Raw genomic sequence first — 18,222 nt, 5'->3', positions numbered from 1 at the left:
GATTTGAGTGGCCTGGAGAGGAAAAACATGGAGAACAAGAAAGGAATTTGACATATACCAAAAAGTTTAGTGTTATGCTACCACCTCTGTCTATTTCCCTCATTTAATCACATGGCAAGCATATGAAGCAGTTGCTGTGAATCCCGTTTGATAAGAGGGAAATGGGAGGTAAAGACATTAGGGTGGGCAATATCACACAACTAGTCTACAGTGAAGGCAGAATTTGTACCCCAGTACTTCTGAGCCCAAAGTCATTTAATGTGGCTCTTCTGCCACCCCTGAGTGCCAGTATCATGTGCCAGTTCAAGACAGTGGGACCCAGAAGGAGAAGCTTGCTCTGCCTCCCAAAGGGCATGTAACCAGGGGCTGGCATTGTGATATAGATTAAGCTGCAGTTTGGAACATAAACTCCCCATATTGGAGCACCAGTTGGAGTCCTCCTTGTTCTGCTTCTGATCCTCCTCCTTGCTGACGCGTCCAGGAAGGCAGCTAAAGATGGTCCAAGAACTGGGGCCTCTGCTGCCAGATGAGAAGCCTGAATGAAGTTCTTGACTCCCAGCTTTGGCCTTGCTCAGCCCTGAACATTCCAGCAACCTGGGAAATGAACCAGGAGGTGGAAGATAAAATTCCCCTGCCACATCATCCTTTTGCACTTTATTCTCTCCCCTATAATTCCTTTCTGTTATTTTGTCATTTAAAAAAAATAAACTTTTTTTAAAAGACACATAATTGTGCAGCTCAAATACATGACTATATAGTCTATGCATAAATAATAAGCCAGGCTAAATAATATGGAATTACTGGAAGGAAAGTTAGTATTTTAAACAAAGTATACGGTAAGTTTTAACATGTTTAATAGAAACTTTACTATGTCATATCTGATCATTTGATCACTCTCTCAAAACACTGCTAGAGATTATGTTTATGTTTAAAACAGCAGTCATGCTAAATGAGGCAACATTCTCAGTAAACTATCCATAGTACATCTCAAAATATTAGCAGAAATCAACCAAATTTTGTGTTCTATCTATCCAGTGAAGGGAAGTACAGTTGAAGGTTTATGTATTATAGAAGGAAGGAAGGAAGAAAATGAGAGAAAGAAAAAGAGAAAAGGGAAGAAAGGAAGGAAGGAAGGAAAGAATGGAGGAAGGGAGAGAGAGGGAAGGAAGGAGAGAGGGAGGAAGAGAACGTAGCGCCTAACAAACACGCTCCCAGAGTAAATATCACATGAAGTCAATGGCGTGGGAGCTGAGCCCATCTATATCACACTGATCTCATCCATTAAGCTAAATGTCAGGCCTGCTGTGAAGGATACCTTGGTGCAGTTCTAAAGATCACATCAATCCTCCCTGACTTTCTGAGTCAGCCAAGAATGTCATGCCCACCAAGCTGAGACCAGAATCAAGGAACCGAGAGTGACAAGAGAAAGCCCTTGCCATCTTAAGCAGATGAGAGTAAGGGAATGCTCACAAAATGCTCTCTTATCCTTTTACCAGGATCTGTCTCTGAAAGCATTCTTAAATGTACTTAGGCAACAGAATGCAATAGTTACATTTGCATTTCTCCATCTTATAAAACTGGAAAACAAATTATTTCATTATGACCATGGCCATCGTGATCGCTGTGCACATGGGCTCTTAACCGGGGTAGGTGGTAGAGGATGAGATGGAATTTGCTCTCCACTGATCAAGCCACACCTTCCTGCTCAGGGCTGCAAAGACCCCAGCAGCCTAGAAGAAATCACATGACCTTCACAGTGTCGCCTTCCTTCCCCAAGCCAGTGCACCCTCAAAGACTGCATCTGTCCAGTGGAGTACAGCTTAATAATGTCAGGAGTCACAATAGAGACTAGAAACAGCCCTTGATGTAAACCACATGAATTGGATTTTAAGGTCCTTCATTTTTCTAAGAGAAGGAAAGGGAGTTTCATGTCCCTCATGAATATCATCACAGTTGAAATGGAACAGGGCAGCTGTTCATCCCCAGGTGTCATCACCAGCATGTTCATCCCCGCTATGGAACAGAAACCAGACTCTCAACTCTGTGTGCCCTAGGTTGAATTCTTTCCACTGCCACAATTATTTCCAGGTAGTTAAGTGGGACATTTGGAGTGGCTTGTCAAGCTCTTAGGTCTCAGGGGGTCACTCAGAACTGCAGAGAAGCAAACTAAATATGCTTCTGGAATCTTTTAGTCACTTCAAGAAAGGTTAAGGTTCCAGGGAATGTCCTACAGTAGCTTTCAAATCGGCCCCACACTGAGCCTCTTATCTGGCAGGTGTCCCAAGTGATTAGCAGTGACTAATTACGGTCCCCAGTCACCATGCAAGGAGAAAACAGGACAAACAGAGCACAAAAATGCAGACGTCTTCCAATTGAAACATTCTTTAAAGCAACCAATGCAAATGTCACTTTCATCAATAAAGAATGAATGGCACAAGAGAAGCAGGCACACAGTTCTTTAATGTCTGATGTCTATGTAGCAATTACTTGCTTTAATACTTAAAATTAAAACTTGGTTATCATTTTCCCACCCTCAACTTACTGTAGCTCATTTCATTTCTATTTTTCAGCACATTTCAGTGATAAGTCAATTTATTTTAGTATCTTTGGTCTCATCTCTCGTTACATATGCTTAGCATGGATTTTTCAACCAGCCATAAACTACCCCCCATCCCAAGCCTGGTTTCAAAGGTCTTTCAAAGCACTAGATTTTAGTATTCATTGCTACCTTTTATCTTTTCCCCTCCCTTTTCTTCTCCTCTGAGTAATTTTGAAGGCAAATGTGCCTAAGACACTTCTGTAAAATTTTTAAATATCAAATACTTATAAAATGACATTAAACAGGTTTAATTAACATGAATGTTTCATCTTAACTTCATGAATCACTTGAATTCAATGCATTTACATTTGCTGGAGCTTTGCTCCTCTATCCCCTGACAGTGACTTGAGGCTGATGAGAAGCTAACTTTGCTTTGAGAACCTAATTTCCATAGTAGGATTGAAATTAGAGTGAGGCATCATGGGTCACCAAGTGGATTTAAATGTCACGCATCCCCACTTTTTCTGTCCCATATGTCTAAATAATCACCTGACACTGGAAAATACAATGTTCTATGTCTTAATCACTACTTAAATGAAGGTCCCATTCACTATTCAAGGAGCACTTACCATGTGTCAAGCACAATGCAAATTTTTGGGAAATACAAATTAAAAATACAACTTTTGTCTACCTCCAAAAACCTCGGAGTCTACAGAGGAAAATAAAGAGAAACAAAATATATGTCAGTGATTAATAGAAGGTATCTTACAACACAAGTTCCTGGAGTCAAGACAGATGTGTGCATGGAGCAATAGCTATGTAGTAGGCCGATGGCTCTACCACGGGCTCAGACCAGATGGAGCTAAGCTGAAAAGCTCTGGGCAACATGTGCAATGACAAGTGCTCAAAACCAAAGACTACAAACCATGGGCCTTCAAAGGTGAGATTAAGCAAGGATCAGAGCTTGGTTTGGGCAAACAGAGGCAGGATCCAGGTACAGTGCTCAGCCCGGTTTCAAGAAGCCACCTTATCTCTAAAGATACGTTGTACTATCCTCCCCACCCCCTACCAATTTCAGACCAGTCTAATGCCACATCAGCCTGCACAGTCCCAGACCTATCCCAGAGTCAGGTTGACAACCCTCACCTCAGGTGTCAGGTCAGCACTCCGACACATCCTGGTTCCAGGATGATCTACCATCAGGCTGGCACTGCAACCCAACTTTCCAAATCAGATCATACAGTCCCAATCTCCTGCAGACCCACAACCAAAGTTAGTCTATGCATACTAGAATAAGTCCTTGATTTTTCAGTTGCACAGACACCAACACAAAGAACAAGAACAATCCAGATGATTCTATCAAAATAGTAAGCACCAGTGATTGACTCTCAAGAAATGGAGCTTTAGGAACTGTTTGACAAACAATTGAAAATTATCATCTTGAACCTGGTGTCATGGCTTAGTGGCTAAAGTCTTCGCCTTGAATGCACCAGGATCCTGTGGTCCCACTTCCCATCCAGCTCCCTGCTTTTGGCCTGGGAAAGCAGCTGAGGATGGCCCAAAGGCTTGGGTCCCTGCACCTGTGTGGGAGACCTGGAAGAGGCTCCAGGCTTCTGGCTTTGAATTGACTCAGCTTGCTTGGGAAGTAAATCAGTGGATGGAAGATCTTCCTCTCTGTTTCTCCTCCTTTCTGCATATGTAATTTTGCAATAAAAATAAATTTTTAAAAAAATCATCTTAAGCGGGCCTGGCGGTGTGGCCTAGCGGCTAAAGTCCTCGCCTTGAAAGCCCCGGGATCCCATATGGGCACCCGTTCTAATCCCGGCAGCTCCACTTCCCATCAAGCTCCCTGCTTCTGGCCTGGGAAAGCAGTTGAGGATGGCCCAATGCATTGGGATACTGCATCCACGTGGGAGACCCGGAAGAGGTTCCTGGTTCCCGGCTTCAGATCGGCGCAGCACCGGCCCGTTGCGGCTCACTTGGGGAGTGAATCATCGGACGGAAGATCTTCCTCTCTGTCTCTCCTCCTCTGTGTATATCTGGCTGTAATAAAATGAATAAATCTTTAAAAAAGATCATATTAAGGAAGCTCAAAGAATTTCAAGAAAATGCAAAAATTTAATTCAACAAACTTGATGTCAAAATTCTAGAAAGAAACAGTCATTAAAAGATGTAAAATGAGTCAACTAGCAAGAAAGCACTAAGCACAAAAATATATGCACATGACATCAGAGAATCTAAATTTATTAGGTACTGTATTAGCAGATCTGATGGGACAGATCGGTTGTGACACATCATGGAAACACAAATTGAAAACACAATGAACTGTAACCACATACCCACTAGAATGGCTATCGTCCAAAGACAAAACATGAAAAAAATATTAGAAATGATGTGGGGAAAAGGGAATGCTGGAACATCATTGGTGGAAATATAAACCAATAATGTCATTACAGATGACAGCATGGAAGTTTCTCAATGAAAGTTAAAATACGGTAGAGATATTATGGGGTACCACTTAAAACACCTGAATCCCACATCAGGTTGCCTGGGATTAAGTCCCAGCTACCCCAATTCCCATCCAGCTTCCTGTTAAGGTGTAACCAGAGAGACTCAAGTATTCAGATTCCTGCCATTTCGTGAGGCAGATCCAGAGACAGCTCTTAGGCTGCTTGCTGCAGACTGGCTCAACTCTGTTGCTGCCCTCTGGGGGAGTAAATCAGCAGGTCTGTCTCTTCTTTTCTCCCCCAGCCATACCTCTGTCACTCTGCCTTTCAAATACATATTAGCAAACATAAAACTAGTGTATGACCCAGCAATCCCACCGTCGGGCATATATCTGAAAATCTGCACATAGTGTATTGACGAAACACTGCCCCCTCAGGTTTATTATAACGTAATCAGCAATAGCTAAGCTATGGAAACATCCAAGTTTTCACCCACTCATGAATGGATAAAGAAAATATAGTTTATAAACTAACAAAATACTATTCAGAAACAGAATGAAATCTTGTCACCTACAACACCATGAATAAACCCAGAAAGCATACCAGTATGCCAAGCACAAAAAGACAAAGATGAGGAGCCTTCAAAAATGTCATGGTAAATGCAAAGTTAAAAAATAAAGCTTCAGTCATTTAAGTTTTTGCACTGAAAATAAATTTATCTTTAAATTCACTTTTTCATGAAACTTTAAAGTGCCTTTTTACTGTACAATCTTACTTACCAAGACTATGGAAAAGTTAAGTAACAAAATCAAAGACAGAATGGTTAGTACCTGGGACTGTTTGGGATACAGGATGGTATATGGTGATGTTGAGGTGAGGATACAACATTCCAATAAGTTAGGAGGAAAAATTTCAAAGAGTTATTGTACAACTTGGCGACTATAAACAATATTACACTGAATTCTTCAAAATCATTAAGCTTGTTTTTCTCATCATATGAAGTATATAAAGTAATACACATATTGACTAACTCAATACCATGTTGCTAACAATGAACATATGTAATTTCTGGCCAATTAAAAATCAATTGCTTAAAAATGAAAACAGTCATGAGTATCTTATTGTGGGCAAAATATATTTGTTCATGTTGATGGTAATTCAAAATTCAGTGATGATTTTTTTTAACACACATGCTATATATGACCATATTTCAATTGTACAGATCCACAGCCCACTCCCAGAACTCTTAGGGTCTAATGTGCTTGACACTGAATTTGAGGGTTTGGAGTTTTAATATAATACATATGCCTCATAATGTATAAAACTGCTGCAAGGTCGAGGGAAGTACTTGCATTTAAAGCAGCATTTCTGCAGAGAAATAGATTTATATTTATACTACAAGGAGTTCAGGCCATATTTTGAATGAATTCAACCCAGCAAAACTTTACCTAAAAATGGAATATGGGGCAGGTATCTGACACAGCAATAACGCTAGTGAAGAGGCCCACATCTCATAGCGGAAGGCATGGATTTGCATCCCAGCTCCACTTCCAATGTCAGCTTTTTGCTAATGTGAACCCTGGAGGTGTCAGGTGATGACTTAGAATAAATGGGTCCATGCCACCCACGTGGGAGACCTGGATTGAGTCCTAAGTTCCTGACTTTAGTCCGGACCAGCCCATCTTTTATGAACATTAGGGCAGAGAGTTAGCAGATGGAAGACGCCCATGTTTCTCTCTCTCTCTCGCTGTCCCCTCCCCTTTCCAAATTTCTTTTTTAAACAATAGATTATGAAAAAATATGTCTCAAGAGATTTCATGAAATTGTGGACGTGCCACCATGAAGTACAAAGAGAATATCCACGTTCCCTTTCAAACCAAAATAAAAGTAAATCTTATCTATGGAAAGAAGAAACAACTACAAATAGTTGGATTTAGCTATAAAAATCTTTCAGGATGCTCTCACGGTGCCTGTAAAGCAAAGGTCAGCTAGATTCCACTTTCCTCAGTTGAGTTCCAGGCCAAGGAACTTGTTCCTATTTGGGGGCCATATCAAGCACAAATGTGTGTGGATAGTAAAATCACTTCCTGTATTGGGATGACCCACTTATGAGAAGCACAAAGCTAGGAGGCCATGAAGCCAGGTCTCTGACTTGATCCTAATTTTCATAAAATACATGCTTCAAATTATGGCAAAAATGCCCTCCTTGAAAAAAGTCTTACACATGTGTATGTATGGGTGGGTGTGTGTATGTGTGCCCAGAAATGACAATAGCTGAAAATATTAAATGTTCTTTTGTTCTGCTACTACTGCATTTATTATATTTATCATGTGTTTGCTTATTTGAAATCGTTTTGTCACAGTACATAATAAACTCAGTGCCTATCTTGGTCACCACTGTTCCCCAAGGGCCAGGTTCATGCCTGTTTTCAATAAATATTTCTAAGTAAAAGACAGTATTGCATAATTTTTAATAACATGGACTCTGCAACTTAGCAACACAGATTTGCATGTCCTTGAGCCTCTCCTATCAAAGAAATCATGGGCAAACATCCTCTGTCTTAGCATACACTTCTGAAAAATGGGATTTTGATTCCATACCTATAAACCAAGAAGGACTATTATAATAGTGCATTCCCAAATCCCAGGGACCTGATGCAATACAGGTTTTTCATTGGTTTAGTTTGTTTTATTGTTGCATCATATGCCCCTCCTAGGTTACTAAGGACTGCCCTATATCATCATTGTACTCTGTCTGAGACCCAAATTGCCTGTATAGGAACTGGCTAGCACAATAAATTCCTGAACAGGGTGAAAATAATATTCTCCCGGGGCTAGTTGTATTGCTTCAATTGTCAGCCTAGAAGTGACACGTCTACATAAATGGCAGATCTACTTAACAGGTTCCAGCAAATACAATTTCATCATGTGCTCAAGAAGTAGATGGCAAAAGGCACCACCTTTGTAGGGTTGCCCTCTTTCAAGGACTTAATATTCATAATGCACGTGGCATCTGGCTGCAGGCTATACAGATGTTTTGCTATTATTTTTTTATTAAATTTATTCATTAATTACATTGTGTTGCTATTATTAAGCCTAATGATTTCATAATTTTGGAGGTTATCTTTCAGACTCCTTATTTAAATTGTTTTTGCTTTACTATTATTTTTTAGGGAATGAGTGCCACTGTGCTATGGGGCCGATCCTGTCACCAGTATCAAGGTGACTTCTCAGTCAGGTTGGATTCAGAGGGCCAACCAGGGGTGCATGTTAAAGGAAAATGAGCACTAAAAACGTTCTAAGTATTAAATGCATTGAAGATCTCAGTTTTAAATGTTTCCTACAAAAATATTTATACTTCAAGCTGTAGCATGCAAACAGCAATCTGCACTTATTGGTTTCAGATGCCAATTTCCTCCAGCCCCAGTCCCCCCACCCCCTTGTGTTATATAAACAAATCTCAACCATCTGGACCACAACAAGCCATGCTGAAGTATGTGCTCACTCATTGCAAAAGCATCAAATCAAAACGCAATCACACAGAATGCGAACTGAAAACTGTAGTGAACATGACCCTAAACAAAGCTGCTTAAATATATACCTTAAGTGTCAGATTTCTGAATTTAAATATCAGTAATGAACATACCATAATATCAATCTGGGAAGCATCCATCACCAAAAGATCGTATCCCATGACATGAACTAGATTATGAGAGGTCTAAGGCAGTGCATTCCGGTCATGCCACAAACGAAGAGCTTAACAGAGATGCCTAAGTCACATGGGAAATACAGGGGAGATTGTTCCAAGATTCACCTCCCATCATCAGAAAAAAAAGCTTTAATTCCTCCCTTACTAAGGAGCTTGAAAGTAATAATTTATACTAATGGAAACAAGTGGAATAAACATCAATATGAACACACAATGAATCAAAAGTAGGTTACTCAATAAAAAGAAGGATTCTGCCAAACAGGTTTCTGCTAAGTAATCAATCACCTACCTGCCAAGCCCTGTGAAGAGAATACTAAACATCATTCTCCTGAAACTATTATAGGCTGCTGAATTCCTCTTCTCAGAGCCAGTATAAGAACAATTATGACTGGCCTTGCTCACAGGCACAAGCAGTATTGAAAATTTTTTTCATTCTCATCTCTACTTAAAAATACCTCCCCATGAGTACCTAAAATGCTCGCCCTTTGGGAAAGAAAACCATCATCAGACATCATAGTTCATATTCATGAAATCCAGAGCTGGTAAGAAGACTATCCTGGAGAAACAGGGTAAAAGAAAGGAGCTTTCATTAAAATAATGGAGAAAAATGGAGGTCAAAGGATAGACTGAGAGGTTCACAATTTTAGAAATGAACTATGTCAGTGAAATGAATCACAAGGCACCAAATGCCTTTTTACTAGAGTCCCAGGAATCACATCTTGTGACTGTTGTCAACTCAAGAGGTATCTGATTAGTTCACTTTGCTACTCATAAGCCATGTATTTATAATTAAACTAAAACTATTTGTATTATATTATTGATATCCTGGAAATTGTCCACACTAGAGGCTATGATGTCACACCAAGGAAAAAGACTTCAGCATGGTTTAATAAGTTTAGTTATGTATATATTACCTGGTTATAAAATTGACCTCCTTGGCTAGCAAACAAAGAACTCAGTAATTTGAAGTTTGTTCCATTACACTATATTCTATTTACTTTGTCTCAATATTTTACTAAGGTCATTTAAAATTGTACGTTAGTTCTCAAATTGCTATATACCAATTCTATACACAAAATGGATGAGAACAGGTCACTCCAATATCCAATCACAGATAAGAACATCAAAATAGATACAAGCAAACCCCTATGAACTCTGGGCAAGTTCTTACCCTGGATGTCCCAAATCTGGCTCAGCTGATCATCTGTACCCTAGCTCTACTAAAGCATCTTCCTAGCTTTTAGTGTCTCCATCTATATACGGTCCCCAATTTAAGACAGTCCTATTTCAGATTTTCAACTTTACAATGGTGCAAAAGCCACATGTATTCAGCAAAAACCATAGTTCAAGGTCTGAACATTGAACTTTGTCCAGGTTAACAGCAAGCTATACCATACTCTCACGTGATACGGCAGCTCTCAGCCAGTCCTGGAAACCATCAGGAGGAAATAACTGCTCCCCTGCTGTGTTGTGTTGCTAAACCATGGAAGTTTGCTAGGTTAGGTGTGTTAAGTGCACTTTCAACTTTTGAACTCATAAATTGAACTGGGATATAACCCATTGTAAGGCAAAGAATCTATATGATGAAGCATTTAGTGAAACAAGAAACAAAACTCCCATTAAATCTAGAAGGAAAAATCCAGATTATGCATAGATGAATAGATGCATAATGAGAAAATGTCATAGTTTCATATCAGCACTTGTTGAAAAATTACTTGGTCAGGATAAATTACAATGTATCATAACCTGGTCATAATCCAAGAATCCTTGCAAAAAAACAGACTATCTTGTGTCACTTTCTTAATTTTAATATTTTGGTGATCATAACATTGAAATGTTAATCCATATCGTTCCTCTTGTTTCAAGCTATTGTCATCCCATCATTTCAACTCCAAAGTGCCATTATAAAAATATCTATAAATGACTGCAAATGACCATTCCCAGCCCTCTGAGAAAGTTTTCTCTGTAGCAATTAGAATTGTCAACACAAACAATAAAACCCAGAAACCAGACTTGGCAGAATTGTATTCAGACACAAAGCTGAGACTCCAGCAAATGATAGGGCTAGAGTTTGTGAAAATAGCAATACTAAATCCTCACATAGCTATATATTTTAGGAAAAATAAAGACTCTTTCCTGGAAATGTTGTCCATATTATACAACAGAGAATGACAGCAGATCCTATAACACTCTCAGACTCTTTAAGCAAGAATCTACATCCAAGAAAAGTTTGATCCATTCAGATACCCGACTTCAACAGTGAGAGAAATCTGCAACAAACTTGCATGTCCTAATGGAACATTTATGGTGATTTCCAAAAACACTTATACTAAACCAAATTTTATTTCTAAAGTGAGGAAGCAGAAAATATGTATACATAGCTTCATTCCCCAATCATTTTAAATCAAGGAGTCACTCTTGTCACTCAAGTTTTACAACATATAGTTGACGGTACCCACCACTGTGTCAGTGAACAAAGGACACCGATGGACAACCAGATGATCTCTAGCAGTCACTGTGGGCCTGTGTCACTAAGAAGCCACTTTTCAGGCCATCCATTAAACTTCAAAAGTAGCAGGAGTGAAAGAGACCTTCTGCTGTTTTGAGAAAGGCAAATTATGTTTTCAGCAGAACAAGGCAAAACAAAAATTGTCAAGAGTTTAAGACATCTGCTTCCTTGCTTATGGGGACTCTTCTACAATCCATATTCCTTTAAGACTGCTTGTTTTGTTAGCTGCCCTGACACATTGCAGAAAGCTAGACCTGATTGAACAGTCTCACCTGCAACCTTGTTAGGTGGACCTTCAATGTCAGCTGATATAGAACAGGCTTTTCTCATCCTTCCATGCATACTAAAAACAGAGCCAACTAAACATTTCTCAAGACTGCAAGGCATTAGCCCCAAATGAACAATGAGACCAGGTCGTGATACTGGTCAGGAACAGAGGAAATGTCTTACCTTGCTCTCCTCTCCTTCAAACACGGACTGATGCACATTGCAGGCAAACAGAGCATTGGGGAGGTCGTTGAAGTCTGTAATGGCCTGAAAGGCCTCTTCTGCAAAGCACCGAGTGACAGCCCAGTCTCTGTCTATGCAGCAGAGAAAGAAAAGTCCACCATCTTCCAGGCTGAGCCCCTGCTGCCCAGGGGTCCTCATTCCCAGAAAGTAGGATTCTCCCCTCATTCCTGAGAAGACAAAGATGGGCATGTGTCAAAGAAAAACAAACACATGAAAACTCAGTGTTCAGATTTCACTTCTGGACTGTTGGGGGCATGGCAGGGAGAAGTGTGATTAGGAGACACATGGGTTGCTGGAGCGGAGAAGCCCCAGCAAGATCCCATGTTGGTCTCCATCTCTGAATCAGACTTTCTCATATAGCTCTGCTTCTGGGAATGAATACAGTCAGTGCTATGGTAAACAAAATTTAAAAAGCAAGAATGGAGGTTATAGACCATTGCCACCTCCACCACTGCTAATTCTAGGCACTGACCTCAATGTGTTATCTGCACTAATGAACTTATTTCATCTCCACAGCTGTCTATGCGGTTCGTGCCAACAGTATCCCCATATCACAGACAAAAAAATTTAAGGAACAAAGTAATTAAATAACTTCTAGAGTATAAATGCCAAATAGCTGGGCTAGGATTCAAACGCAGAGTTCGGCATCAGAGCTCACACTCTCTTACACCACAGGAATGAACAAATGCAGTCAGTGGATGCTATGTTTAAGAAGCATGGTCCCAATATAACATCAACAGCAATTTGCAACATTATGGAATTGACATGGTTTTGAGTAACCAGTATGTTAAAAAAAAAAAAGCAAGTTCTTAACCACAACCTATGATTAGCTCATTGACATTTCAATTTTAGTTTATATACAGGACCGGCTGCTATTGCTATTGATGTTATATTGGGACTCTTAATTGACTGGGATGATATTCTACCAGCTCTAACTTTGGACCAGAAATGGTCTCCCCAAGAAACTGTTCAACCCATCTGGACAATAAGTAGCTGGACTCTATGCTTGGTATACGTTTGCAAGGAAAGAATCTTGATTGAATTTGAACTGTAATACTGCATCAAGGTGGAGGAATCCACCAAGGGGGGGGGACGTGGGGGGGGATTCCCAGAGCCTATGAAACTGTCACATAATGCAAAATAATTAATAAAAAAAGAAGCATGGTCTATTTAATCACACCTGAATTCTGCAAATGGCATCAGCCAGAGTTAATGTTTTATTCACAATAGGAGTACTTGCACAAACACAAGCATAGATTTCCTTCTTTGCTTGTCATGATTCCTTGAAGTCATTTGTGAGCCCAGGTTAGATCTCGTAAAGCCAGTTTTGGCCGATCCTGGGTATATATACAAAGATTATTCTCCATCATAGCACACCCCACCCCATATTGCTCTCCAGTATCAATTTTGTTTGGTTCTTTTATTTCTTTACCTCATATGATTCATAATCTACTCACCCAAACAGTGTCACGCTTTTGCTGGATGGTGGCACATAGTTCAGTAAATTAGCTTTATCTCCCACATATTTTAAGGAGTGGAGGGGACCATCCATTTCCTGTCATGTTTATTTTCAAGCATATAACACTATTCTGCACCGAGATCAGTAGTGAGAGGTCTCCAAAACTAGGCAATTTGCCCTTGGTTACAACCAGTGAGATTGGCTCAGCAATCTGAAGTGGCACCTGAATCCGCTCCAGTAAGCTCTTCATTCCAGCATCACAGATGCTCAAGAGTGAAGGACAGGAAGGTGGGTACCACTAAATGTCCCTGTATCCTCTAGCTGTTTAGATACCAATTCAGGAGCACCAAAAAAAACCATGGGTTTCTTCTAGCTCCTTGAGGAACTATGAATGCATCATAGTGATGAGATTATTTTTCCTAATTTTCCTTGAAATTCCCCAGTGAGAAGTTGATAAGGAGTTATCTGCTGACAACTAGGCATTGTTTCTAAAATCTTATGCCAGGTTGAGATAAGAATCAACAATAACTTCAGGTGACGATTCTAAAACAGAATCATTATTACGTGGTAAATGGTATTCCATATGAAAATAAAATCATTCCTGTATCCTGAAGTTCTTAAAAGTAATGAATGCAACACTTCAGTCAACAATACTTTAAAAATATGTCAGTCTACAATACATAACTGATTTTTTTATTAGAAATATCTAATAAGATTAATAACACCTAACATTAATCTCCAGTGAGGCACAATCATGCATGTAGAATCTTTCATATTCACATCAGATATTTTTTGTGAATTTCATAATGGCTGCCATTTATTATTGTAGCAGAGTTAATTATTTTAATAGCAAAAGTGATTGTTACATTCACTTATTAATTGAGCATTAAAGCAGTAATATTTTGATCAAAGGATTATTGAAAAACTTTTTATTAATGAGGGCATAATCACCAAGTATGAATAGATATTGTCAATTCTGATTTCATTTATGATCCAATTCCTTATTTTAAAACAAATCTTACATGAATAAGACAGACACTACAGAGTCTAACATATGTTCCACAGCATTATATTAATCATACTTTTCCAGGAAGGAAACTAAAATCCATTGTTGAACAAATTAATTAAATAGACCAAGTATTAAGCCTCACTTAACACTGATTTCATCTACTCAAATAGCCTAACTCCTGTTCTGAGCTCTAACAATATGATTATCTTCACAGGACTTTATTTTAAGCTTATTACTTTCAATAAAGATTTAAAGAGTAAATGCATTTTTGGTTAGCAACCTATTCTATTTATATGGAGAAATATTTTAGAACTCAAAGCGATGAGCCAAGAGCCCCAATTTCTCTAACCAATTTCATTATTGGTTTGGAGAATTTCTCAATCTGTTACTCTGTTTATCCTTACGAAAACGATAACAAAAACATATACCTATCTGCTCCATAGAGTAAGAGGAGGTAGGAGAGTGAGGCAGGAATGGATGAAGTGATCAGAACTGCCATTAGCCACTATGTAGAAAAATACGAAATCTGAGTAAAGAGACAGCATGATAAAGTCAGGCCTTAGTGTTACCACTAATCCTCAGCAAACCCAAACAAATAGAAAATAAAGGTGATTGAACATGAACAGAAGAAAAGATAAAGTCCCACAGCTCAAATTAACTGGTTTGCCTTTTTCTTTTTTAAAGATTTATTTTATTGCGAAGTCAAATATCCAGAGAGAGGAGAGACAGATCTTCTGTCCACTGATTCACTCCCCAAGTGGCTGCAACTGATGGAGCTGAGCCAATCCAAACCCAGAACCCAGAGCCTCTTCTGCCATCTCCCACGCGGGTGCAGGGTCCCAAGTTTTTGGGCCATCCTCAGCTGCTTTCCCAGGCCACAAGCATGGAGCTGGATGGAAAGCGGAGCTGCCGGGATTAGAACTAGAGCCCATAGGGGATCCCAGCAGCCACGCTCAAGGTGAGGGCTTTGGCCGCTAGGCCTCGACGCCGGGCCCGGTTCACCTTTCTTATTTCAAAACTCTGAACTACCGTAAGAAAGTTTTGAGGCAACCATGGTTTGTAATCATAGAAATATGTACTGTGTAGTGAGTGCTTCTAGACCCAAGGCTGTCATCAACAGAAGAGCTGCCACCCAGAGAGTAGCACCCAAGGGGCTCCCCCATCCACTGCCATGAACCAGGGAGCGAAGCCCAAGCTGCACAGCCTTCTCTCACCAAACCCCCTCCGCGACATATCAACCCAAACTAGCCTTTCTTGAGAGCAGAGACTATGTTGCTCTCATCGACACATTTGCATGTCTGTAAAGAAAGCCCTCAAAATGATGCTTAGCTGACCTGCTGAATTATTTCAAAGAGTCACTTTCGGACATTAGCAAATCAGCAAATGGGAGATGTTGCCCAGCTCCAAATATATACTCCAATAATACATTATTTTAAATGTATGTATCAATAATGGGATCCATCCTCTCATTTGAGTTTAGCATTTGTTTTATAAGCCACTCCCTAAAACACAAATATGTTCTCTGATCTGTGGTACCTTAAAGACAGAATACACACACACAAAGTTTTCTGTATGAATGAAATCAGTATTTTGAGATTTGATTGTTGTTTATAGTCCTAATCTATACTCCGGAGGATCTGTGGAGTTTTTTTTCCCTGTATTTTCAGTTGATTGAATTATTTACCTACTAGAACTGGGATGAGTGTGGCTGGAGAGCCAATAAAGTATTTGGAAGGCAAATTAAAGTAAATGAGATAAAAAGCAAACAACCTTGCCTCCTACAAGTACTACCAACAATGAAATGGTACAAAGTTAATAACATGAGAATATAAATGAAGGAATCTGACTGGTTTTAATGGAAGAGGAGCCTTTACTTTTACTAACATGGGAAAATAACTCCAAGATTTTCAAACAACCAGATGGCATTTATTAATTAAACATTAAAAGACCTAAAATGAAATTCAGTATGTTCCTTTCTTCAAACACCCCTGAAACTTAGAAAACATTTGTTTGGCATGTTTGTTGCATGAATTAATAAATTCTTTATCTTTCAATGAAATAAATATATCTCATAGATATTTAGTAATATCTTTCCAAACATACATGTTATATCCCTTCTAATGAATATATATATATGCTACAATTAAACCCTATGGAGGAGACATTAGAGACACCTGATTCTGTTGGATATCATTATTGTCAGTGTTAGCAATCCATATAAATTCAATTTCTGAATTGAAAGATCCTGAGAAATCTCACCTTTCTAGGAATGGGAAACTTTACTCATGAGAATAGTTGTCATGGAGTTCTTGTCTAGAAAACCCTAAAACAGGCTTAAAAGGAGGGAATGAACCACTCAAATTTCATGAAAACAGCTGAGGAGTTTGGGAAGAAAAACACAATTTTTAACATCTACAGGCACTAATCCTAGCTTCACCATCAAGTGGAACCTCTCAGTCAACAGTGGTGTGTGACCCGTTTAAAGAGACGGGGAGGAGGAGAGAGGGAGAGGGAGAGACTTCAGAAAAGGTGGATGATAAATAAATCATCCACCAAGGCAAGACCATGGCCAATTCTGGAAACACCGTAATTCCTTTGGTGGAAACCATCCAGTCTCACAGAGGGATCAAAGACCCATTATCTAGGAGACAGGAGCATGGGAAGAAATAGCATAGAGAAAGCAGAACAGGAAGGTGGTCCTGAATTAAATCTTTACTGCCTTCAAGTTCTGAAAGGTGAAATGGAATCTTTGGTTTGGAACTAAGAAGTCCTCACCTTGAACGTGCCAGGATCCCATATGAGTCCCAGTTTTAATCCCAGCAGTCCTGCTTCCCACTTAGCTCTTTGCTGGTAGCCTGGGAAAGCAGTCGACGACAGCTCAAGGCTTTGGGGCCCTGCACCCGAGTGGGTGACCTGGAAGAGGCTCTGGGCTCCTGGTTTCGGATCAGCTCAGCGCTGGTTGTTGCAGCTACTTGAGGAGTGAATCAGCAGAGGAAGATCTTCCGCTCTGTCTCTCCTCTCTGTATATCAAACTTTCCAATAAAAATAAATAAGTCTTTTTTAAAAAAAATCTTAGCAGAAAAAGTTTTACAGAAAGAGCTGCTAACCACCAACATGAAAACTGAAGGTCCTTCCTTCAAAAGGAGCTCTTCCTACTACTCAGCCAACATGATGCTCCATGCAGCAGGTGCCGTCCATTTAGAGGTGATGCAAGGAACAGGGAGATGATTGGCTGACATCTCCTTTAACGGCTCTTCTCGCCTTGAGACTTTATCTTTCCTTAATTGGAAGAACATGCACAGAAGAGGTCATTTGTATCTGTTTATCTGTGGGTTTAAGGATTTTGGAGAAAGGACATTTTATAACCTTCAACAAAACCTCTCTAGTGTTCAAACCTTTAATTTGCATTTTCATATTGTAACTACCTATGTTGTTTCCTCATCAACTTCTAAGAGGAAGGACTGTTTAGACGGGATTAATTTTCTCCAAAAGGAGAAAACTGAGCAAGACATACAAAAAATCCAGTTTGGAAATCTATTTTTTCTTAGACAAAAAGAAGATTCAACTAACCTGTTTTTAAAATTAACAACAGGAATATAAAACTTGCAATGAGGACAAGAAACTGGGAAAAATATATCACAATTCTATGTTACGGCAATCAAAGAAAGAGCCTAGGTGAAGATGCCTAATAAATAATTCATTGACTTCAAAATCTGTTTTGACTGAAAATAGTCTAGGAATGATTTGTTAGTTTGAACAAACGTAAAGATGACATTGTCAGTGTGAATATTAATGACAAAAACTGAGAATGCAATATAGCATCAATTAGTAGATAAATGCTGACAGCTGTTTTTAAGTTGAAGCTTAAGTTAAATGATCTATTTCAAAAAAATTTAGGGAATGGAAACCTTTCATTGTTTTTGCAGTATTTGAATTGCCTGATGCTTCAAGATGAAATAATTCCCTAATGATAAGTGGGACAAACATTAAAATTAAAAAATACACAATTTGATGATTATACATATATATGTATACTTACA

The 18,222-nt window shown here is 39.3% G+C and overlaps 1 protein-coding gene across 3 annotated transcripts in view; it reads right to left on the bottom strand.

The window, feature by feature from the left end:
* The window catches only part of RCAN2 (regulator of calcineurin 2), a 263,810-nt gene that overhangs the window by 210,144 nt on the left and 35,444 nt on the right, over positions 1–18,222 (bottom strand). For all 3 annotated transcript variants that reach the window (XM_058662292.1, XM_058662290.1, XM_058662294.1), the window contains exon 2: positions 11,655–11,881. In XM_058662292.1, coding sequence (XP_058518275.1) covers positions 11,655–11,879 — 225 coding nt within the window. In that variant the 5' untranslated portion in view covers positions 11,880–11,881. The remainder of the gene's footprint in view (positions 1–11,654; positions 11,882–18,222) is intronic.

This window comes from Ochotona princeps, chromosome 1, assembly GCF_030435755.1.
Source record: "Ochotona princeps isolate mOchPri1 chromosome 1, mOchPri1.hap1, whole genome shotgun sequence".
Lineage (NCBI taxonomy): Eukaryota > Metazoa > Chordata > Mammalia > Lagomorpha > Ochotonidae > Ochotona > Ochotona princeps.
Note: the sequence above shows the minus strand (reverse complement) of the source record. Positions and strands in the feature narration are given on the sequence as shown.